The sequence below is a fragment of the Dermacentor variabilis genome, unplaced genomic scaffold (genome assembly GCF_050947875.1).
Source record: "Dermacentor variabilis isolate Ectoservices unplaced genomic scaffold, ASM5094787v1 scaffold_13, whole genome shotgun sequence".
NCBI lineage: Eukaryota > Metazoa > Arthropoda > Arachnida > Ixodida > Ixodidae > Dermacentor > Dermacentor variabilis.
Genome location: NW_027460291.1, coordinates 33,377,343 through 33,403,331, shown reverse-complemented (window position 1 = coordinate 33,403,331; position 25,989 = coordinate 33,377,343). Strand labels below are relative to the sequence as shown.

General features: G+C 42.1%; 1 protein-coding gene across 2 annotated transcripts in view; it reads left to right on the top strand.

Annotated features, from left to right (window-relative positions):
* Positions 1-25,989, top strand: part of Hgsnat (Heparan-alpha-glucosaminide N-acetyltransferase) — a 286,768-nt gene that overhangs the window by 146,051 nt on the left and 114,728 nt on the right. For both annotated transcript variants that reach the window (XM_075677553.1, XM_075677554.1), the window contains exons 5-8: positions 861-906; positions 3,063-3,160; positions 9,715-9,822; positions 22,925-23,076. In XM_075677553.1, coding sequence (XP_075533668.1) covers positions 861-906; positions 3,063-3,160; positions 9,715-9,822; positions 22,925-23,076 — 404 coding nt within the window. The remainder of the gene's footprint in view (positions 1-860; positions 907-3,062; positions 3,161-9,714; positions 9,823-22,924; positions 23,077-25,989) is intronic.

Here is a 25,989-nt window from a genome sequence, read left to right as displayed (position 1 = left end):
CTACACTGCGAATTCATCAGCACTGGCTTGGCGCTCTTTGGCCATACCTGGCCCTTGCGCCAATAAAAACCAAATATTCATTCATTCATTCAATTATTAAATTGCAGTATGTGCTGCAACATAATTAGGAATTTAATAAGTGAATTTTTCTTTAATTATTTGTTTAATTATTTGTGTAATTGTTTAATTAATTGTTTAAATTCTCATGCAAGTAATGTCTGCCTCTTTGAATAATCCAGATGAAGGACTAGAAATCTGCTACCCGCCACAGGTAATCTATAAAAATTGCGTAAAACTTGAAAAGCGAGCGAGAGAGATTTAATATATACTGGAGCAGTTTGCCTGACGGAAATACTATATACAAGTGAAGCAATCTTGGCAAACCTGCATGTCTGGTGATTGTATAATTTTTCTATTAGCAGTCTAAGTAGCATGCTAGCAGATGCATGCTCTTGGTGGTTAGCGGATATGGTGCATGTCCCAGGACATCGCCTCCGAGACTTTTCAGCGCACCACTGTCAGTGCCCAATCTTGGAGGTCATGCTCAGGGACCACGCGGTTGAGTCATGCGTCACTTCCAGCTAGTGGTAGCAGTGGCATGTTTTTTTCTCCCAGTTTCGGTATCAAAAGTTGATACATTTGCGAGCCTTTCGTGGGGAAAATGTCTGCACGGAGGCTACTTTATATGTACACTTTCTGAAACTAGGCTTATTATACGGCTTATAATTTCATTGCAGTTTGTTTTTAAAGAATATATCAATATCACTGACTGTGTTTAGATGCAGGAGGGCAGCTAACAAATATCCAATACCCAGCAGTCTTTTTTTTGATATGCAATAATGTCAGCGTTTTCTCTGCAGGCTGTGCTGTGCTGTTCCATTCAGCGCTGTCCCCTCAAGCTCTCAGGTAGGAACCAGTGGCTTAAGAAAGGAGCTACAACTGAAATTTCTGGAGCAGTGCAGGAAAATGAGGATGTCCTATGAAATTTTTTTTATTTCATTATTGCTCTACTTTTGTCAAGGTAGATGCAGAAGCTGCATTCAGAACATGACTGAAGAGTTCAGCTGTGGTTGGCCACACATGGCCTAGTATTCTAAATTTGTTGAGCAGCACTTGAGAGATACCGGCACATATCTTGGACTGTCATAAGTGTAGCGCAGGGGTTGGCGGTGGCCAAATAAACGGTGGCAGAGCAGTCTCCAGCACATAATTCTGCAATGCCCTCCTGAGAAAAGCGCGGTGTGGGCATAAAGCTTCCTGCCACCCTGAGAAGTGTGTACTACAGCATTGATGCACTGGCTGCAGGTTAGCGGTGCCATATTGAGTTGGGACCACACTTCAAAAATTTCTATCTCTCCTAAAACAAAAATCACTCTAAATAAACTTTCGTAAACGAATTGTTAGGTGCCCTTCTATGAAACTTGCAACCTTCCATATTTTCAGGCGGGCCGCCTCAATGTGGAATTTACGGCAGAAAATATGATTTCGTTTTCTTAACTTGGGCATCATTTTTCTGTAATGTTGCGAGTTGTTGCATGGCAAAACATCTTAGCTCATTATTTCGACACATGACTGCCAGGAATAGTTACTGTGACAACTGCGGATAAATCTTGAGTTTATACAAAAATTCCGAATGTGCCCCAACTTGGCCTTTTTATCCACATTATTAATATATTAAAAATAGTTAGGGCCTACAAAGGAGAGTGCATAGTAAAGCACAACATTTCTAAGGTATTGAGACGAAACGTACACGTTCATTGAATTAAGATAAATTTCTCACGATTCTTTCTTGTGCAGCTTGTTTTGTTCTTAAGGGGAGAACACAAATGGTGCTCAGGCAGGCAATTTTTTTTTTCGCATGAAATATTTTGGGAATACATTTCTATAGACTTAATAAATGGCTGCAATTTTTTTCTTTCAATTGGAGAGGGTTAAGCTTTCGGCTGGTGCATTTGGCATGAAATGACCCATCACTTACTTTTTGCCTGTGGTCAATTCTAAATATGAAAAGTAATAAGCAAGTGGATAAAGTGGCAATCAAGATGGGTTTCAGTATAATATATATCTTCTGAAAGAAATAAACAAACATAGGCAGGCTATATTACAATGAGCAGTAAGCAGGGACAAGTTAAGGGCTAATTTACTTTGCATAACGCTGGCTGTCCAAGAGTGCAGTTAATGAGAGCAGCATTCCGGGCAAGTTGGTAATCCATTGCTTAAATGATATTGCGCGACATAAAAACGACACGGACGTGAAAGAAGACGACACTTGCGCTTGGTGTGTTGTCTTCTTTCACGTCCGTGTCGTTTTTATGTCGCGTAATATCATTTAAGCAAGAGTGCAGATTCTTGGGCTAATTGATTCACTGCATCAGACAAGAAAGATGACAGGAAATAGTACACATCCTGTCGTCTTTCTTGTGTCTGTGTCAATCCAGCACTATGACTTCAATTGATGCAACGAACCAGCTAGCCCAAAAATCTGTACTCCTAGATTTCTAGAACAATGGGCCCTTTTGTATGTGATCGCGATAAAAATAGCGCACATCCTGTTGTCAATCTTTTCTGTAAAATCCAGCGCAATGACTTCATTTGATGCTGGTTGTGCAGTAATAGTCTTGTGAAATAAAACAAACTGCATGTTTCCACACAACTGCTAGCTTGTCCACTAATGTGACTTTGCCATGGGTCTATATCGCTGAACCATCAACCTAAGTTTATAAGCAGCTATTAGTTTGGTGGTAAGCGAGTCATTCAGATGGCTATTGTGCAGAAGTGACTGTGCGAAGATGCAGTGAAAAATAGAGGGATTTTTAATCATGTTCTCCAGGAATTAGTTGTTTCTTTTGTTCTTCTGAAGGAAGTCCTTAAATCCTGGACAGTGATATAGCTTATGAGTGCACTTATGTGGGTCACAAGCATATTGGTTATTGATTAATGCATGAACTTACTCGGTGTGACTGTTAATTTTGGTGATCACCAAATTTTACCTTGGTTTTAAGTTGGATATGAAAAAGTGATTGCCTGCAAAGCTTTATCAATCTGGAATACGATGCTTGCAGGAAGGCATACTGGGTACTGCTGTGACATTTGAAGATGGCCAAGCTGTACCCACTGCACCCCCTAAAAAGCGGCTGCACTCTCTCGATGCTTTCAGAGGGTAAGTCATATGGCAATGCCGGAAGGGAGGACAGCAGAATTATACCTTTTCTTGAGAACTCCTCTTCACAAAGGGCTTGACATATTTAGAACACAGCAATGGCTGCTGTTGGTTTAGGGCAGTCAGTGTTGTGTAATAAATAGGAAATGCTATGAGGAAACAGTCACAGTGTAAGGTGCTGAAGTTTTGAGCAAAGGTTGTGTTTTATATGTTGCCTTGTCTAGTGCCTCATTAAAAAATTAACCTGTGCAGTTGTGCGGTATAAATTCGTTTTGTGAGGAAGCAATCCTGTACTGTGAGCATGGATGTTTGGGGTTTTTGACAACCTAGCGAAATACCAATGGCACACTATTTGTGATCCAACTTTTGGGTCAGGACCAATAATTGTGAGATGTCATTTATGATTTCCAACTCCCACTGCCCTTGGTTTTCACTTGATTGCACAAAAGCCACACAATCTGGTTTTCACACTTCAACTCTTGCTGATAGTACATTGCTGAAATTTCCCCAGATGTGTCTGCCTCTTATCGTAGTCATTGACTGCACGGCCATGATCTTCTTTGTGGATTCATTGGCTATTTGGTGTCATCATGTGTAGTCTACCACATAATGGGCCGCTGGTTGTGGTTTCTTGAGAGATTTTAGTGGAAATTGTTGTTTCACTATTTGATCAAAAAGATTGGATGCTGGCCTACCGATAGTTGCTCAAGGAAGATTCTGAGAGCAAAGGACCAGCAGATCTTTGTTCAGCAACTGTTCAGCTGTGGTGTGCAAAGCCTGATTGCTTGTGTTATGATTACCAAGGATTTTACAATCCTTTTAAGACAGGCTATATTGTGTTATCATTTTAGCAGCTCTCACACCTTTTGTCTAACTGACTGTTTTGGTTAAGTGCAATATATTCCCCAGTAAACCATTTATGTCCCACAGTTATCCATAGACTGTCATGTTTTAGACATTGCACACATTCTATAGATATCTGTATTTTTCCAAACAGCATAACAATTACTTACCATGAATAACCTAAGTCCCATCCAGATAGCATTGCTGTAACATTGAAAGGATATCGCAGCTGGACATAAGTGATCTCTAACAGGTGTTCCTTTTAGGGACACAGGAGGTTCATAGAACATCTAATGGATCTTTCCTGTTCATGCTATAATGAGCTGCATACCTGCAAGTTCCACAGCAGATGTACTATCGAATACAAATGAAATGCAAACAGCAGAGCGTGTGGCCAAAGCATAACTGAAGGCACAGTGTCCGGCGTCAGCCAGCCATCATTGCATACATGCACGCGCATGTGGTTTTGACGCGGGATGTGGGGCTGCTTGTACTGGTGTGATTACGTCCCCTGGATCTTGTTTGAAGCTTGTATTCTCACCCTGCCACTGCAGTGCCATTCGTACCTGTGATTGTTGTTAAGATGGCTAGCACTGTTGTTTTTTCTCCATTGTAATACCTTTTTGGTGCTATTCAAATTACGATTACACACTGGCAGCTTTGATGGTGGTAACAAAATCAAAGCCACGCAAGTTAGGAAACTGGGCACATGCCAGCTATATTTGCTACAGGTGCAGCAATAGTGCTAGTCGCCATAATAGTGTACTGCCAGGTGGGAATGCCACTGCTGCACCGGGATGAGAAAACAACCTTGAGACAAAATACGGGTGACGTTTATCGTAGTAGGGCGAGCAGCGCTGCACTCTACGTGAGAACCATGTGCGCATGCATCTGCATAATGACTGGCCAACAGCGTGAACTGTACTTTTAGTTATGCTTCGGCCACATGCTCCACTGTTCCTTTGTCATCCATGATCTGCTGAGGCACACTAATGCCACAGTTACCACCGTTGTCAACAAGTTGCTGGTGACCTTGTTTGAAATGTTTTGTTAACATGCAAACATGTAAATGTCAAAATATAAATTGAAACACTCCTGAGGTATCTTTCTTTTCACTGTCAAAGTATAAGTTATAATACTCATTAGGTATCTTTCTCATTATATATAGTTCTAGCGCTCAATCAAAATGTGAGAACTGGGCTCACAAAATCGCAGATCTGTATTTTGATCATTGTGAATTATTACAAATCCTGCAATGGCTACATGAAAAAAGTGAGTTCAATGAGAACTCGTTAAAGCACTAGTAAGCACTTAATGAAGCACGAAAGTGAGGAACACTATGTAATATCAACGTTACTCTTTATTTATGCAATTGATAAAGCTTTATTACAAGAATGATTGGCCCCTATTCAGGGACATGTATGAAAATATTCATTGCAAGTTCTAACTGTATACAAACAGGATAAATGTGGATGTAAAAAAAATAAAGAACTTCAATAAAAACAAATTCTTGAAAATTCAACTTCACTAAAACAAAGTAGTGAGAAAAGGGTGTTAACACACTGAGAATGACTAGCTATCCCAATGCCACAGTTATATTTATAGTTATAGTTATTTAAAAACATTAACACTGATTAGTAGGAGGGCATAATACCACATGCTAATGAATGACCAAAAGTGCATGGTCAGCATGCCAGCACCTGCTCCTGGGGCCATGAGATTCATGATAGTAAAAAGCCAGTACGTTCCAGCTATCTTTAGAAATATATACTAAAAGAAAATCCACAGAAGCAGAATCCCGAGATGGAATGTTAATCTTGACAGGCAACTTGCTCGGGCAGCTTATCACACCACGAAAGTTCCAAACACATAACACGGCCAAATACTTGGAAATAAGCATTGCAAATGAGAAATATCCCTGACACTTGAAGAGGATGATGTATGGATCGGTGAATAAGGCTGAACCTTTTAAATTGGGTGGTGGCACATGCCACCTAGCCGTGGCTAGTAATATATTTTGTACTTAGTGGAGGGTGAAATTTAACTCTTGCCTTGATTTTAGCCACCAATCAGATAACATCCATTTGGTTATTTATACCCGCTTGAACTCTATTTTGCCTCCACTGTCCCCAACCCCCAATGCTCTGAAAAAATCAGCCACACTGCTTTGAACTGTAGGGTGAAGCCCCTTATGGAAAAGTATGTTTCCTCTTCCTCTCCTCATGCACCGCATAACGTGTCTATCTCTTGATACTTGACTCGGTAGATCTTTTAGATCGCAGTACTCTCTTCCTGGCTTCAAACAACAGAGCGCGTCCCCTATAATGATCGCACATATTTTTTTTTGCAATTTCCTGCTTGAAAGTTCAATATGTTCCCAGTGCTGGTTTTATCTGCATCCCTATGTTCCACAGACCCCTCTCTGTTTCTTTAACCTTTTTCTTAACAGATGTTTCTTGGTTTGCCTCCCCCCTTCACTGCTGTCCAAATATTTGCTTGACGGTTTTCTGGTTTGCTTCATCCATTTTGTGTCAACATTCCTCATGTACAAGTAACTGAAAACTTTCCTAGCCCATCGCTTTCCTGCCATTACTCTCAATCGCTCCTCAAATTCTATCTTGCTGCTAGCTTCCCTGCCCTCAAATGATGCCTATCCCCATGTCACTTTGTACCCTCTGATTTGGTGTATTTCCGTGTGCTCCCAAAACAAGCATACACACCCCACCTTGCTTTATTTCCAACCTTGTTCAAGCCTCTGATCTCATGCACAGGACTGCATTGCCGAAAGTCAAACTAGGAACCATCACACCTTTCCAAATCCCTCTCACCACTTCGTACTTATTGTAATTCCACAGTGCCCTATTTTTCATCACCACTGCATTCCTGCTACCTTTAGTCATTAGATATTTTTAATGTTCCATTAGGTACTCAGCCCCATTGTTTGTTTTCTTGCTTTAGTGCAACTCAGCTTGAGTATGAAGGAAAAAGGATAAAGGAAAAAGGTGACAGGATGAGTGCTCATCCTGTCACCTGTCCTTTTTCCTTCCTACTCAAACTGAGTTGCGCTAAAGTAAGACAAGAATGCTATGCACCATCTTGCCCATTCAGCAATACTTGTTAACCCATCGTTTATCCGCACACCAAGATATTTGTACTTATCCACTACCTCCAGCGTAACCTCCTGTATCCTATGCTTGCCACCCCAATTGTCATTAAAAATCATGGCTGCCAATTTTTCGTTACTGAGCTTCAGACCTAATCTATCTCCCTCTTTACCGCAGATATCTGTCAATCCCTGCTCAAGAAACCAAGCGATACAAATGTGTCTGAAATTGAACCACCAAAATGTCCTCGGTATACTTCTGTAAGCACTCTGCAAGGCGAAAAAATGTAGCACAAGTAGCAGTCAAAAGCACAGCTCTAAATTTCAGCACGCAACTGTACTGTTCTGCCCAGGAGATACATGCTTGGGCTATGGTCAACCAAACAAAAGTTGAAAAAAAAATGCACCGATGAAGCACATTTCATGCTACTCGCGCACATAAATTACCCTGCACTTGCGTCCAGACGCATGCTGAGTTGATATTATTGGTGATCTGAAGTCAAATACATTGCGAGTTCAAGCTTCTTTTTTCTTTATAATCTGTTGCAATATATCAGCAAGTTAAAGATTTCATCATTTTAACAGTGTACTAATAGATATACATTAAAAAAGAGTGTTTTTGTATGAGAACAAATGACAACCGAAACTAAAAGTTGTGGCTGTTGATGCGCGGTGTCCAGCAGTGCGTGCAGAGGTTATGCAATATTGCTCCTCATAACCATGCTGTGAGTAACCATAACCAAATGTGGTCATAACTGAAATTCTGGGCTTTAGTACTACAAATTGAATCCTTTCCAAATGAACTGATGGATATTTTGCAATTCAGGAACACATTCTCCCTCTCATAGGATCTCGAACATGCACAGTGATGATGACGGGGAAAAACTGTTACGGCCCTGCCATAGTGCCGTAACAGGCAACAGCGCGACTTTTCCTCTCACAGCATGCTATTCTTAGGCATTAGAGACAATTTGCGTGTATTTCTGCAGCATGGTGCATTCATCTAGTCACAACGCACAATGTACGGTCAATGGTCAAAAGCTTTGAATGTGCAAGAGATGGCTAAATCACAAGAACATCAACGTCCTTTGGGTGACGTTTGACTGTCATGTACTAGTGGAACATATTAGTATAGATGTGAACTAGACATTGTTAAATGTCTTGGATACTTCGTCTTTTGTTGTACATCCAACGAATATTTGTGGTTTGCTGGGTCCATTCCTTGGCACATGACGATTTGGCTTGAGAATTTGATATATATAATGCTAGAATGCTGTTCTTGCATCAGCAAAACCTGAAAGCAGCAGAAGCAGCAAATGAGATGTTAAATTTTGAATATTTTTTTTTATTTTATCAACAAATGTAGACTCGTCAGCTCCTGAGGTCTAAAAATATTTCACTGATTGGAAGGGATTGAACTATCAATGCATACAGTCGACATATGTGATAGAGGACACAGTGTTTGAGTTCAACTCCGGTAGTTTTTCTTGATTCTGCTGTGCAATAGGCAAAGTTCAATGAGAGGTTTTCTTCAGTGCAACTATTATCAGCAGTGGGTGACTTTTTGGAATTGCTTATTTACAGGAATTGTCACTGTTTGAATACAGATTAAGCATTTATTTTCATAATAATGCAGAATGGTACTTCAAAAATACCAAGCAAATTTAGAAATTTGCTTGGTGTAAATTCTCCCTGACTTAAAACAAGAAAGAAAGGAACATGCTATATGACCACATACATGCTGGCATTACCAGCAAAAATTTAGGCTTGTATCATTTTACTGCACCATTCACACATATTAACTGATTTTATTTAGTGCAGGTCTAATCTATAAACTTGTCGAAGAATCATGCAGCACCTTTTGACCATGGATATTTTTACTGTTTCTTGTCATTCAGAGGTGTTAATAATTGCAGACGCAACACCTGAACGGGATATACACAGTTATTATGATTATATTGGGTCATGCCTGCCCACAACAAGGACCATGCAAGTGGCGACTGTCGATTGGCCATTTAAATTGCTTGGTGGTGATGTCAACCACTCCAGAAAGCTTGCCAGGAGTGATTCTTGAGTGAGCTTGCAGAAGTTGTTTTCAACGCTAATTCCTATAACTGCTGGTCACCTAACGAAAGACGAAGATAGTTTTTGTACAGTCTTCAGATTTATTATCATCTTGATTCCTGGGATGTCTTTTTTTAGCGAAGATTCGGTGTGGCACCATCACACCATTCTACATGCATGTAGCCACGTGATGTTTTTATGTTCTCTAATGATTGCCTTGATCCCGGGACTGCATAAATCAACTATGCATTATACTATTTTTTTACAGGAAGCCGCTTATTGCTAGGCTCTGTTTTTGTCTGCCTTTCTGTTATGCTTGCTAGAAACAGTGTAAATATGCATTTTACTCGCTATTTGATGCTTGTATTTTACAAATATTATTTGTATTCAAATCAATTTCAAATATTCAATTTTATTAGAAAATATTATTGTTCAAGAACCTTTGGGATGTAGTCATATTTTCCTGCCGATTTCATCCTCTTATGATGCCGTGGTTGCTATGACAACACAGTTGAGCCTACATCACCTTCTCTTGTGTGCTCAGGCTCTCGCTGATGCTGATGGTGTTCGTCAACTATGGTGGTGGCAAGTACTGGTTCTTCCACCACAGTCCATGGAATGGGATCACCTTTGCCGACCTGGTCTTCCCATGGTCAGGGCTGATGCTAAGTTTCAATTTTTCACGATGAACTGCTGTCTTTGCCTTGCTTGGTGCCAACCTTGTCCATTTTCTGTTTGTTCCATGAAACTCCTCCCCCATCACACTTTGTGACTCGCGACGGGCTCCTGCATTGTCAGGTGCCTTCTTTCGCAAAGGTGCCTCGCCTTGTTTACTGAAGGTAAACAGAGGGTGCAGCAGAGCTCTTTCAGTCTTTGGTCACAATGCACAAGGCAGTGGTGAACAAAGTTAAGCAGCACTGGCAGCTGTGTTCATTGTCTATGGTGTGTAGCTGCAGAAACCAGCAGATCTAGCTAAATTTTTTTATTGGCATCAAGTGTCACCTATGTTAACATCCTGAAACAATTCGAGCAAGAGCACAGCAAGAATGCATGACCTCTTGTAGGCATTGCTATCCTTTCCTGTGCTGTTTCAAGGTGCCTGATCGCCTAGAATCACCTTTGCATAATTTGTTTGGTCTGTTATGCCACTATGTTTTTACTTTACTACTAGTCATCTGTTTGGCACGTTACTCACTATGCATCAGCTGTGCAAATGTCGATGTTGGCCTATATGTTGCTTTTCTAGTTCAGTTCTTTCTCTGATTTTGTGTGCTTTAATTATTTTTTGTACAAGTAACGAACTAAGCTCATTAGTTAGTTCAGTTAAATTTTCCGTACAAGTATAGCTTGTAGAGATATTTTCTTTTGTTTGCATGCACCTGGAGACACTGATGACTCCTCTGTTTCTATGTATTGATTGACATAGTCACCAGATTATGAGAAAATATAGTGTGAATGACATTTAAAAGAATGGCTTTTGCATAGTATAGGCTGATGTTCAAAAAGACTGTTCTCACAAGTTACAATTTGTTATCCTTTTGCATGAAATGAGGGTAAAAACTTGCAACCTCAGAGTGTTATGTTGTAGCTAGTGTTCACCACAATCCAGTTCTTATTAATTAGAATAGAAGTGCAGTCTAGGAACTTGAATCAGTATGAAGCTTCTTGCAATAATGTAACTTAGCATGCTTATAGAAAAAAAAAAAACACTTTGTTGCATGCTCAGAAAGTTCTCAATATGCAAGAATTGTGAAGTGCTCTTTTTCTTTTAAATTCAAGTTGGGGCTACTTTTGAAGCGCCAGAAATTTGTGTCACTTCATTGACTGATGGGAATTTAATATCTCAAATTTGAACATTTGGGTTGCGAGAGATGTGGTTGAGCCTTTAGATTAATTTTAACCAGCTTGGCCTCTTTAATGACAGCCTAAATATAAGTGCAAGTGAGTTTTTTTTTTTCACTGTGGCCCTATACGATTACAGCCACCATGGGAAGGAATCAAACTTGCAACTTAATGCTCAGTAGTAAAACACAGTACTGCATTCTGTACTGCAACACAGTAGTGCACAAGAATGCAAAACTGCAGTCCGATGGGGTCACACTTATTTGGTCCTAATACAGTGGCTTAGTTGCTGTTAACCACTTAATCACCGTACTAGATCAAGTTACCGCGATATCATTTTCACAGCAATAGCTGTTATGGGCTTACTCCCCTTCTTGTTTTGATGTCTGCCACCGGTGCTGGTCTCTGCCCCTGTCTGTTGCAGGAATCCCAAAATACTTTGCGAGAAGCTTGTAAAGAAAAAAAAATGGGCTGCGCCCCAAGTGGGTTTCAACTCCGGCCCAACAGAATGGCATTCAGAGGTTTAGCTCTCACCCACACCACTTTTTTTCTCTCTTACATGGTATTTATTGTATTGAGTGTAATGTTATATGTGAGAACTGCGTAGGCACTAGCCAACACATCACACATTGATGGCCTGAAAAGGACACATAAAGTACAATGTGTACACCGTGCAACACAAAAAACTACAAGCATTTTTTACACCTAAAAATGTGACGACACACAACTGATCGAGAGGCGATACCAGTCCAGTTGAAACTTTGTGACATTGTAGATGACCTTCAAGGGAACAATCACTAAATTGCCAATGCTACAGCAGAGCATGTTTGGCTGATGTCACATTCTCCAGCTTATCTATGAGTGAGCACCGAGGTGAAAGAAGCCAGCAGTAGGTTGGTTGGCTTTCCTTTTCCAATGGCACATACCCACCATCGGTGATTAGCCAAGATTGAAATGTAAAAGGCAGGATAAGAAAGAGGATGAAGAAATAGGCAGTGTCTTCTCCACTTTACCACTGGGAAGTGTGACCTCTACAATAAGGAAAGTTTTCCTGATTTTCCCGACAGGAAATGGCTCCGCACGCATCTTCGAATGTTTACTCAAAGCGATACTGCACAAAAACGTGCAAGTCTCATGTTCCAGCTCAGCTTCCTCCTTATAGTATTTGTGCAGGGATCAAATACATGAATAATAACTGTATTGTCATTGCCAAATATGCTGCTACCGGATTTGAACGCTACGCACTGCTAAGGCAAGTAAAATATGTATTTTTTCATGAAAGAATATACTCATATGTCCCAAAAATTGTGCCCTAAATAAATTATATCAATGCTTCCATGTTTTTTGTCTGTTTAATAAGCAAAGGAAATATCACACGAACTTTAGAACTATATCAGTTCGAGACGAGCAAAGCAGTGCACGGTGCTGATATGAAAAATGTAAAGGCTGTGAAATGAAGAAGTTGAGGACAAATATTCTAATGAAACTTCGTTATTCAAGTACCTTGAACATTTTTTTACATGTGCAATGGCCAGGGAAAATTCTCAATGACGCTGTCCTTCCTTCCAATGTATTGCGCGGGAGGAGCTGTCACCGGTCGTGTATTGTTAGTAATTGCACCGAAATTATAGTCGCAACAGAGAGCACATGAAAAAAGCAGGAGTACCGCATAATATACGAGGGCGAGTCAAATGAAAGTTAGCCAACTGCGAATATATGACAAACGGGGCACTTTATTTAAAAGTAGTCTCCATGAGCATTTGGACATTTGTACCTCTGACTAACGAGTCGCGTGATTCCCGTCTCAAGAAGCTCCTTGGGCTGCTGCTTCAAAAAGTCTGTAACTGACTACTTTACTTCATCGTCCAACAATGAATCTGGTTCCCTTGAGCTGTCTTTTTCAATTGCCCTACATTGCGGAAGTCGCCAGGCGACAGGTCTGGGCTGTATTGCGGATGTTTCAGCGTTTCCCACTTAAACTTTGTCAGCTTTGTATTAACCACATCAGGGACACGGGGATGGGCATTGTCGTGGAGAAACATGAGTCTGTTCCTGAATCCTCCACGTGGTTTGTTCTTGATTGCGTCACGCTGCCGATCCGGCGTTTCACAATATCGAAAACGATTGATAGTCTCTCCCGGTTTAGCAAATTCATTCAGTAATGGCCCCTGACGATCAAAAAAAAAAAGTCAACAGCACCTTTCCGGCGGAAATGACGGCCTTCGCTTTCTTTGAGGGGCCGTGAATTCGAATGTTTCCACTCTAAGCATTGCCGTCGTGTTTCAGGCTTGTAATGGTGGCACCATGATTCATCCCCGATGACAACTGCAGACAAAAAGTCGTCACCCTCATTGTCACCCTCAAGGCAGTGCCGAACCTCTGTGTGTTCTGGCGGTGGTTCAAAATCTTGGGCAACCATTGCGCACACGAGAGCCGATGACCAAGATGTTCATGAATTATAGTGTGAACCGAACCATAATGGACGTTCACATGCTCTGCCAGTTCATCGATGCTTATCCTCCGTTGTTGTCTAATGAGCTCATAAACCTTAGCGATTGCGTTGGGGGTGATTGCACGGTGGCTTTGGCCCGATCTTGGATCGTCTTTGCAACTTTCACGTCCTTCTTTGAACCATTTGCTCTAACGCTTCACAGTGGCCAATGAAATGCAATGTTCAATGTACACAGCAGCCGTACAGTGACTAATTTCTTTCCGGGAAACATCTTCAGTTGTCAAAAACCTCACATTGTTCAATTTTTGGAGCATCCATTATGTAACGCAACCATATTTAACCCAGTGTATGAGAGCATTAAAAAGCATTTTTCCTCACACCTGTGTGCCACTTTTGTAAATGAGAGGTGCCTGGGTGTCACGCGCACACCTCGCAGATAATGAACCGAAACCATTATTGCGCAGGGTTGGTTGGCTCACTTTCATTTGACTCGTCCTCGTACATTAGACGTGAAGATAGAGTGGAATATACAAATGCGAAGATACAGCTTGATAAAGGGTAAAAAGTTGTCACTGGAAACAAAGTTCACTGCGCGTATACACAAAACCTCGCAACAAGATATTTAAATATACGTATAAGTCTCCAAAATCTACGTAGCTAAGAGAAATGTCACTGTATGTAATGCGTCAAACAAGGCAAATAAATATCTTGGCCAATCACAGATTCACAGATCACAGAATCCTAGCCCCCCCCCCCCCCCTCCTACCTCCTACCTTCACTCCCCGTGGTGGTCGGGGCAACACGAGAAAAACGCATGCGCTCTGGCTGGCTCTGGCAGCCCACGGTTAGTGAGAACAAGAAAATTTAAGAGGTTCAATGTGTCCGCGTGAATAGAAGCCAAAGTAGAAAAATAAGAATGTAGTTATCTTTGCCGGCTTTAGTGTCTTGACATGGATGCTTTGGCGCAGGTGAAAAAAATGTTGATATTCTTATCTGTGACATGACGGCTCATATGAACCACCACAACGCTTCGTCTCATTGGACCTCACTGCGTGGTTTGTCAACTTGTCTGATAGTGTGTTGATTTGGCTCGTCGTATTGTATGGTCCGATGTATGACTTTAAAAAAGTTAATGCATCTTTCGCATCAAATGTTTATAACAACTTTGAATCCAGAAAGTTCCGGAATTGAAAATCTAAAGCACAACTTTGGAAATGTCAATGCACCTACATATCAATTGTTTATTAGAACTGTATACCTATAAAGTTTTAGAATTGAAATCCATGCTTTCCGTAGATTACACGGCCTCCGTGAGATGACCCGACGAGCTCGCTTGCCATCAAAACGCCCTTGAAACTTTGTGCTCAGATGGGCTCCTTACATTATGCGACTCCTGGTGCATGGGCGTTGGTGCAGAATCCAGCCCGAGTTTGCAATGCTCGTGCTGAAATGTCTTTCCGAGTGGGAAATAGACATTCCAGACAAAATCCAGAACGATTTCCGGCACCGGGGGTTGTTTTGGTCAGCGGTGCATGACAGCACGAAGAAATTTCAGGGGGTGCTGAAGCCCCATAAGCCCCTCCCCCCCCCCCCCCCCCGGCTACGCCCCTGGTATGCAGTTCTCTCGTTTAATAAGCACCTTTCACATATTCCCTGTTTCTTCACTTCTCTTTGGGATCATCTCAATTTCTACTAATTGTTTCAAATAAACTTCACACAAGGAGCACTTTTTCTCTCTAAACCTTATTAGTGCATGATGGCTCAGTGGCTGCAGCATGCAGCTGCCCAGCACAAAGTGGCGAGTTAGAATTCCAAGTCACGGTGGCTGCATTCCAATGGGAGCACAATGCATAAACGCTTGTGTACTGAGCTTGAAGTCCACATTAAGAAATTCCAAGTTGTCAAATATAATTCAGAACCCTCCACTAAGGTATCTCTCAGTCTTTATGTTGCTTTGAGATGTTAAATCCAATAATAAGTAAGTAAATAAATAAATAAATAAATAAATCCATCCATCCATCCATCCCCTTCTTGTGCATTGCATAGTGAGAACCTTGAGTCTTGTAATTTCATTGGCATGAATAGCATAAAAAGTCAGTTTCGTCCGAAAGGCGAAGCACTGCTTGAGATAGCAAATTATTATACAGCTATAAACTGTAAGGTTAATGGTTTTATCAGCTGTGTAAATACTGTAAACATTTGCTTTATAAAAAATTAGCAAGCACGGTGTCGCACAGTGCACATAAAGCCATCAACTATCTCGTGTCGGCTAGCCTTCAAACCCCACGACAGATTGCCTGCAAGGTAGGAAGTGTGTGGCCACGCTATTCTACACCATACGCTGGAGTGGAAGCGGAGACACGCACTAGCCTATGTAATAGTTGGGATTGGGCATGTCAAAAGGGGTAGCTGGCCCATGCCGTCGTCTGACTCATCTACGCTAAGATGTTGAAGGGAGGAACTTGTTCTCATCAAGAATGAGGAGTACTGGGTTTATTTACAATATCTACATGAGGAGTGGAGAACATTATGTCTCATCAGTCAAGCATGACTGAATTCAAGCCCACTAAGGAGCTGAAAAAGTTTGCTTAAACCCCTTCTGTCCTCCCTAGATCCCTAGGCCAGGGAAAACTGCCACCCGACCTTCGTCGAATCGGAGCATTCAAAGTCATCGAAGGACCTGCGTTGAGGGCGAGGATTCACAGTCGCTCCCTCATCTTTGTTCACTGAACACACAGGAAGGAGGGGAGCTTGGTAGACGGGGATTGTCACGCTTGACTCAAGCTGGGGCGTCTTGGTTCCTGGGATGACCTAGCAATTAGCTGAAGCGGCTGCCAAACGACCGTGCCAGTTACCGGAGTCCGTGAGGAAACGCCGTAGAACACCCTTTTCCAGGAGTTTCTTGCTGCTGTTGGTCCGTGACAGTGAAACAACAAACAACACTTGATTCGCCAAAGTTGTCTCGCCGTGCTGGCGCCGCAGGTCTGTCCGAGGGGGGACACATTGTTAGCTTCACGAAGCTATTCATCGCAAAGGGGCAAGAGATGCTAGAAGGTCACTACCCCCCCGCTGGCCGATCGTAACACCTAGTGGTCACATTTCATTAGGGGCGAAGTGCAAAAAACACCCATGTATTTAGATTTAGGGGCACATTAAAAAACCCCAGGTGGTCAAAATTAATCCAGAGACCCTCACTAAGGCGTGCCTCATAATCAAATCATGGTATTGGCACATAAAGCACTATAATTTAATTCATTAATTTAAGCAAGGGGACATGCCTTGAGTGCTGACCATCATCAGTTCTGCAGCTGTAACATATGCCATAAATTAACACACACACACGCACACACATGTACATGTATGTGTGTGTGTTAATTTTTGCATTCCATTTAATTATGCAATTAGCAATTATCATACAATTTCTAATGTCCACCAGCAGAGATGATGTGCCACTATAGAAGCAATATCATTTTTTACAGCTGCAGTGTTTTTAGAAATTACATTTTTTTTCACTGAAACACCTAGATAGTTTATGTATTTCAAAAAAGAACTTTCATGGGCTAGTTGGTGAATTGTCATTGAAAGTTAAGTTTGTGCAGCTCGAATGTATGTGCTGTCTATTAGCACTGCGCCAAGTCAGCTTCAAGAATAGTTTGTTTATTATTCTCATATCCTGCATATCAGTTTGCCTTTGTTATTTCAATTTTAATACAGGGCCGCTATCTTGTACACATTCGAAAAGCCGACGTTAGATTTCACCTCACGCAATTGGACTAGATTGGCCTAGGCCGCGATATCGGCGCAGCCTGGACAATCGCACAAGGCGAAATCGAACGTCGGCTTTTCGAATGTTTACAAGATAGCGGTCCAGGAGATCGATCAACCTTTGTCTAAGTGAATAGAAAGGGCAGTTATATTTTTGTTGGGATTCTGTTCATCCATCATCAGCCTATTTAGATTCACTGTATATAGCATAAACTCCACTCCCACCAATCTACAGTGATCCTTTTCCTTCTGCATCGAGCTCCCCCTTACGCATGCAAAATTTCTAACTTCATCACTTCATCTACTCCTCTACTCTCATTTCTCCTTCGTTGGCACCAATTACATTACTGTAATAGCTATCTGTCCTTCTGATTACATGACCTTCCCAACTACACTACTTCAGATTAATCTCAACCAGAATATCAGCTGGCCCTAATAATGTGTTCTTGTAGGCCAATTGGTTCCAAGACATGGTGGAACACTGCACTGCGAAAAGTAAGACTAATGACAAGGACAGGATGAGCTCAGATGCTGTACTCCATTTTATACATAACAGGCAGCACTGCAGCAGCTACACAAGTAGTGTAGCCATACAAGTCTTACTCCGCGCGTTTCACACTGTGGTTGTTTTTTTATCTGCATTGTTTTCTGTGATAAACTACTTCATATATTGCAACTTCTACATGCGGATGCAAGTTTACGACAAATCACATATTACTTCTACATGTTTGTGCTTCTGGTAGGCTACATAGCACAGTTAAACCTCTATATAACGAACTTCAATATAATGAAATTCTTGATATAACGAAGCATTTAACTTTTTATAATATCTTCTCCATAGAATACCATGTAGTTAGAACCTCAATATAACGAAGTGTGTTTGTATGCAATTTCAATATAACAAAATTTCGCTTCCGCAGCAAAGGAATGCCGAGACAATAAATGGAAACTTCCCTGGACGTAGATAGTCAAGTGATTGAATTACAAGCTTCTGCTTGCGAACGCACCTCTGAAATCGCACGCGCGGCGTGACAAGAGCGACCACCGAAGTTAAGACGCATCATGTCCCGTAAAAGCCCAAGTGAGATAAAATCCTTTCGCGCCCCGCCCACTTTGTGCTTTAGGTGAGAGTGAAAGTGTGCGAGGGTGAGATAAGAGAGTGGTTTCATGAGTGCCACCTTCTTGCGCAAGCAGAAGGAAAGAGGGGGAGGGTAGCAAGCTCACGGTAATGCGATCAAGCAAATGCGAGGGGCAGGGAGGGGTGGTGTTAATGGGCAACTCCGGCGATTTTTCGATGTCCACTGATCTTAATAAAGTTTTGAATATATGTTCTCTTTTGCACTCTGATTATCTGTGTCAAACTATATGGCTGCAAGTCATTTAGTGTTCCTAAAAATGAATTTTAAAGATTGGTTGCATTCCCGACTCATGACTTTCGACTGGCCATCCTGTGTTTGTGACGTCGGAGACTACACCACCACTGTCACTGAAATCCTCGCTTAAATCACCAGTCTAGTTTGGAAACTGTAAAAGCTCGCTGTGTCATCAGGAGACATCATCAGCTTCGCTTCTTCGGCATTAGCGCCAACTGTAGTGTGTGTTTAGCACGCTTTCTGCCTGTTTACATTATGGTAGTGTAGGGTCTGACGTCAGTGACTCATCGCGACATCACGCGAAGCAGCTACCCGTTTCGGTTTCGGTATCTGGTTTATTGGTTATTTAATAGTATTGATGAATTTCTAAGCAAATTGGATCACCCTACCAGTGATAGAACTGCCATTGCCATTTGAAGATGAGTTTCCTAATATAGTAAAAAAAATGCCAGAGTTGCCCTTTAAGTTGACGCGGGTCGTGATTTATGGCGTGCATCTCAGTCATGGCTGCACATGGCTGAAAGCGCGGCTGAGTGGATACGCAGTGGCGCACCCTGCTTTAGAGGTAATCTGCTGCATGTACAAAGAGTGGGGGTGCTGAGACGGCATGGCATCATGTAAGCTGTCTGCCCGTGCATTTAGCATTGAAGGTTGCATACATAATCTAGAGTTTCAGTGACCTTTTGTAGCAAGAGGCAGACGAAGCATTCGCTCCCCGCTGCCGGCGCTTTTCATGATAGCGCCGTCCCAGTGCGGGTGACACTATCAGCTGCAGGGGCCGAGTGCATGTGAAAGCGTGGGTGGCTTCGTCTAATTCGTAGAACCAATGCAAAGATATCGTCGACGTGGCATCAAGCCGTATCATTCATTGCCAACTCCCAAATTAAACAAAATGAATTACTTTTTCATTCAAACTTACTTTTTTTTGATTGCCTATAATTCGGAAAATTCTGTGGCCCCTTTCCGTGTAAGAAAAATTGATCGGTGACTGTGCTTATCTGCATAAAAGGTCAAGTTTCAATGCAACAAAATTTCGATATAACGAAGGAAATTGGCGATTTTGCCTACTTCGTTATATCATGGTTTAACTGTACTATGTTTTGGACCCGAGTGCAAATAATGCACTCTGGCTGCCGTTTGCAAGAACATGTTGCTCCACATATTTGGTGGTAAATAGGTTTGGATCTCCGACGCGTTTCGTATAGTAAATACATCATATTTTATGACATATTTTACGGTACGAGACTTAGTTTTGGATCACATTACATGGTGCGTGCCTAATGTCTTTCTTTCACATGTGACGCACTATATTTTGATTGTGGATGCGAACAGTGAGAGAAGTTGCTTGCCTTCGTAATATTGCCTGCTATGCATAAAACAAAATATAGACACATGAAGTGCAGTGTGCGTGTCTAGCGTCTCGGTTAATCATGCCCCCATCATATATATAGTATTGCTTTCACAGTGCAGTGTTTCACCATGTCTCAGTTACCCTCATTTGCTCTCTTATGCATGCTGCCATCTTCCTGTCCCTTAACATTATGGCTGTCATTTTTCATTCCATCACTTGTGCAGCCCCTAGCTTCCATTAAAGTTTATTTGTTATAAGGCAAGTTTTGACCTTATCAGTTAGTACTGGTAGAATGCACTGACCATATAACTTTTCTTTATAAAGATAGTATTCATAAGCTGCTGTTCATAATATTACATATGTGCTCCAATGCTTTTTTGTTTGTTTGCAGATTTCTTTCTTTTCCAGGAGCCCTGGAACTCCTTACCTAGATAAATGGTACTCACTTCAAGAGGCACATGACCAGGGACAAACTCTCATTCTCTTGCCAGGCTGTTGAACATTGCTTCAGTTTTCTGAATATTAAGCTTCATATGTACCCTTAAGCTTTACCACTTCAGCATTTATCAAATGCTGTTATCACGTGCATCGTTTGTCATCCTGATCGTCATTCAAACGAGCGGTCTTCACTGCGGAGTAAGACTATAGGGAAAGAAATGCATCTGTTTCAACAGTGTCTTCATTAAAATTAGGTTTCTTCAAGGGAGACACTGCTCTTTGGAGCCGAAAATTTTCTCAGAAATCCATCCCTGAACCTTTGTTCCAATTTGGTGTAGAGCATTTATGTTTGCTTGATTGAGCCCCTGCATCATGCTTGATCAATTTAGTCTTTAAAGGGCCCCCGAAACAATTCGGTCAAATTTTGTTGATGCGTAGGGTACAGCTAAAGTTAATCATTCGCACAACAATTTGTGTGAAATGTCTTATATTAAGAGAGCTACGGACGATTACAAGTTACCCTCCTCCATTGCCATGCATTTTCTCTTCAACTCGTTCGCCGAGTGATCGGGGCTAAGCTCCGCCTTCACTGGCTCTGCATCATGATGGCACATTGTGTTGTCGACTTCCGGTTCTCTAGAAGCGAGGGTGCGAAGCCTCTCCAAACTCTCCAGTAGCTGTTTGGCAGTCGACCCCAAGCGAGATCTATCGAAGCAGCGTGCGTTGCAAGCATTCTGTCGCAGCACTGAACGTGTCTGGTATTCCGGTAACCACAGGCGAGCTGGGCATTTCGACTGATGGCTGGAGGCATAAACTCAAGCTGATGATGGAACTTTAGCGTAGACGTACGTGAGCGGCCTGATCAGTCGACACAGGCCAGCCACCTGTTGGCGCAGAGCTTAACCAGCCGAACAAAGTGCTAATATTTCTCTAACCAAGTGTAAAACATCTTAAACATTTACAAAAACAACGTGTTCATGATTACACTCCTGCGAAAAATTTACACCGGCTGCAAAGAATACATTTCGTTACTGCTGCTGTGTGTGGTTTAGCTCTGTGCCACCAGTTGGCTGCACCGTGCAGACCATTCACATTTGTGCTTCTGCTCATCCCTTGAAACGACATGCACGGGGACACGGCCATGCCCTGTCCCCATGTGCTTGCGTTTACCCTAACACCGGACTCGCAAAACACTACTGCGTTAGTAATCTTTCAGTGTAAAGTGACGGCTGGAAGCGCGCAACTCCTGGCGCCGATCGCATTGCGGCAGTCCGTTGTGCTGCAGCCAGTCTGCTCGTCTGCTGCCTCGCAGAGGGACACGACGTCGCAGCTTGACATATTGCCAGTCGCTACGTTTGCAGTCCACGACGAAACAGTCGAATGTAGTGCTTGCAAAAAGACTGAGACCGATGCTGAACGCGGAGCTCTTGTCAAAATGGAGCACCTCGTAACACAAGCAGATGACGCTTGCTGTTTGCTGGAAGTGCTTAAGTGTAGTGCGAAATTGTTCTTGTGCATTCTCTTTCTGTTACTTTCTTTTTATAGAAACGAATTAACTAGCATTCCAACTATTACGAACATCATTTATTGACCATAAAGTTCGAAAAATTATCGATCACGCGCCCTGGTCAGCCAATCAGATAGCTCTCCCTACTGACGTCAATTGGGTAATTTACGTGGTATGGGTAAGGGCAGCTGAAAATTCCGCCGAGTAGTGTGCTGCGATCGACAGCGATGTACATTTTTAAAACCTTATAATAAACTAAGTGCTTTATGCAGAGCACTTAGACGTGTCAATTAATGATCAGAAGGACCTACTCTAATGACTCAGTACGCTTGTACAAGATCGTCAAAATCATTTCAGGGTCACTCTAACATTATCACCATGAACATGTGAAATGTGTTCTCTCGTTTTCTCAAAACTGCATTCCTGATAACACCCCAGTTTTGGAGTGACAATATCCCTGGCTCTGCTTATGCTATCGCAATATAATTCTTTATTTTGTCAAAAAGTTAGACAACTACTATAGAGTAAATTAGGCCTAAAATATGAACACATATTATTAGAAAAGTTTTCAATATTTCATAATTTGTCCTTGGTGTTACTGTGGTTTCTTCAAAATGTTTGACACACTATAGCTTGCCCAAGTCGGTCTAGAACATTCATTCTTGCAGCACTTCAAACTCTGTTCATTCAACATCATTTTGATGTACCCGTCTCCTTCATAACAACTACTATATTACAGGGAAGTCGCCTCCAACTAGTCCACACAAAAAACACAAATTTATTATTATGCTAAGAACTACTCATTTCACAGAACTATCAATTGCATATTTGAAATCGGAACATCAGAATACACAAGTGATGCAAGTTTGATCAAGATGTGCCCATAAATGAAAATGACATGCTTGTGGGTGCATCGGCTTCTTCTGTTTTTTCCACCTGTTTTGCTAGTAAAGCGTACTGTACCAGGAGTGCGATGCACTCGCAGTTCTACATCTTGTGGCTGAAGTTTCCTTTTCTGTAATGCAGGTTTGTGTGGATCATGGGTGTCTCACTAGCCATGACTATACGGTCACTTCTTCGCAAGTCGGTCACCAAAGGTCGCATATTCCTACAAATTGTGAAGCGCACCGTCATCCTCTTTGGGCTCGGCATAGTGACCAACACCCTTTCTGGTGACGGTGAGTTTCAGCAAGTGGCAGAGCCTTGTTTGTTCTGTTTTTTTCCACCCCTGTAACACTGGTGCAACTTTCATGCAAGTTTGCAAAAATTGCATTAGGCTGCAGCTCTGCCGTGGTGATGAGTGACTGCCCAGATTGCAATGTTGCTAGTCACATTGCAGTTTTCTTGCAATGTGACTAGCAACATGATCTTGTTAATGCAACTACACTTCATACATTACTGCCATCTGCAGTCAGTATTTTCCTTGTTCTTTGTGACATACGCGTATAGTAGCTGATATATCACTGAGCATTGTATTGTACAGCTGATACCGGACATATTTAATTATTGTTTACATCAAACAGTTGTAACGTCCCCTTGGAAATCCCATACGAACGTATAGCGCTGTATGGCACTGCAGTCTTCTGGCTGGGCGGCGCAGGCTGAAGGGTTAGCATTGCAATCAGTACATCAAAGACTGTTTCGCAGTGCAAGTGATTGAAACATTCATATAAACAAAAATTAGAAGTAAACTTTTATGCTTTCGACATGGCCTTGTAGAAACAAATGAGTAAATTTCTGCTTTTCACGATCTCGAGAAATTGTCTGAGATCTGCAGAGTTTTCAGATAATAGGCATATTTTATATTATGAATGATCAGTATATCAAATTAATTCGCTACCTTTCTAACTTCTGTATATCTAGGATCAACTGTAATAACATGTCCTGCAATGTTGGCTATATTATAACTATTCTTTTTATTTTAATGCTGTTTATGGCACAACTCACTCCTGACTAGCAAGGCAAAAGCCAAATGTCCTCTGCCTCGTGTTAGCCTTCCACCAAGACACTGCTCATTAGAAAACTGAGCCACATGCTAAATTTTATGACAGTTACTAATAGACACATCATTACTTTAGTCTAAACGGGTGCAACGTCATTTTTGTCTACGGCAGATCATAATGGTGCATTCTTTGCTTGCAAAGCGAGTTGGAACACCTCACGTAACATAGTAATGTACCTCAGCAGTCCTTTTTACTTCCCGAGGACTTCAGTTCTGCTCAGAACAGCTTTATTGCAGCATAAACACTAAACAGTAGTTAACATCTTTGTTCTACATCAACACCTGTTGAGCATTCAAAATGAGAGACTTTAGTTGCTTAGTTTTGTTGTGTAGAGTGCATTGTGTATTAAGCTAGCCACATCATAAATTGTATAATTTCCAACAGCATATATACGTTTTGCAAGTTCTAAATTCTGTGGGCCTCTTTGATTTTCGAAGTTCTGGCAGCCTGCTGGCAGCCAGACGGCAGCCAGCTAGCTCTGGTCCTGATGGGAAGTCAAGTAGGCTGGTATCCCAAGGCGACTACCCAAAGTTTGCAAAATAGAACTCCTGGGCAGCTGGCTGCGGAATAAACATAAACATGCTGTCAGCATGGAAGCAGCTGTAGAGGCCGGTGCAGGTTTTGCTTAGTCGGCCCATTTATGTATTGCCAGCTTTCACAAGGTTTTGTGCAACTCAGCATAGGACAAACACTGCAGTGCTCCTCACTTTGCACAGACTAAAAAATGGCCTCCAATGCATCCGATGCCAAGACGCGAAATTGCACGTAAGTCCCCGAAAGCGATTGCTCAAGGATGCTGGCTTGCAGCGATCACGTCACCCACCGGTGACATTGATGAGTTGGCGTTTTGTCATCGTTTGGTGAGGCACAAAAAAGCAGGATGTCGGGTATGTCTTATACGCATAAAATTTCGCACCTACCTGCTTCGACTTTGATTTTAGAAAGTTGTTTCGGCTGATGGTGCTCCTCTTCTACCCCTGTGCAGAATGAGCTGAAGCTGCGGCTTGTACATAAAAATGCACTATGCCTGTGAACAGCGAAAAGTTTTACACAAAAAACAGTATTGGTCGATTGTGAGAGCAGTAATCTCTCATGGTCTTAAAGGTGTGGCAATTACTCAACTGGTGCATTTGTTTGACATCAACGGCCTAGTTAGAACACATTGGCTTTGAGCTGCCACTCAAATATGTGATGGAGTGAACAATGGCTAGATGCGACATCTTCACCAACTACAGAAAAGGGAGATATCACTGCATATACACGAGAGATGTGAAAAGGGATCCCACCAGAGAAAAGTGACCAAAAAGGCACTGCAATGTGCTGGAATGAGTCTACAGCTTGCATGGAACACGATGCAGCTATAGCATGCATGCATGAGGGCTAGCACGGCGCGCTGTTCACAACCTGGAAGAAGCCTTCACGAAGCACACGCACGCACGCACGCACACACACACACACACACACAAACACAGACACACACACACAAACACACACACACATACACACACACACAAAAGCTTCAAATGGTTCGCCGCCGCTGGTATCACACCGATTTTCAAGGTGGAATTTAGTGTTAGATCCTTAGAATATACCGCTAGAAGTTATGAAAGCCGAAGATGACTGTAGCCGTTTGGCTGAGCAAGGTAAAAGTCTTTAAGCGTTTACGTTGCAATCTGCCAAGTCCCCACAAAGGTAGTGGCAAGTGCTCATTGTCTCTTTTTGTCTCCTAGCCAGAGAACTTCCAGAGAGCAGCCAGACCAAAATCATCCTGGCTGGTTCTGGCAGCCCACAGGTAGCCAGAACCGTCCAGCCAGGGTGAAACGCACTGCACAATGCATGACAGAAGTGCGTTGTGCAGTGGGTGGACCAATCCAACAAAAACGAAGGCGCTCTGGCTGGCTCTGGCAGCCTGCGGGCAGCCAGAAGTGGAAAATCGGAGAGACCCAGTGTCATAATCTTACCCGACAGGAACATTGAGAGAGTCAGTTCAAAAAGTTCATTGACAGCGATTCCCCCCTCCAATATGTTTGCTAATTGCAGTAAAAGCTTTCACTATAACACAGATTTCTTAATAGATTGTGGATTGTG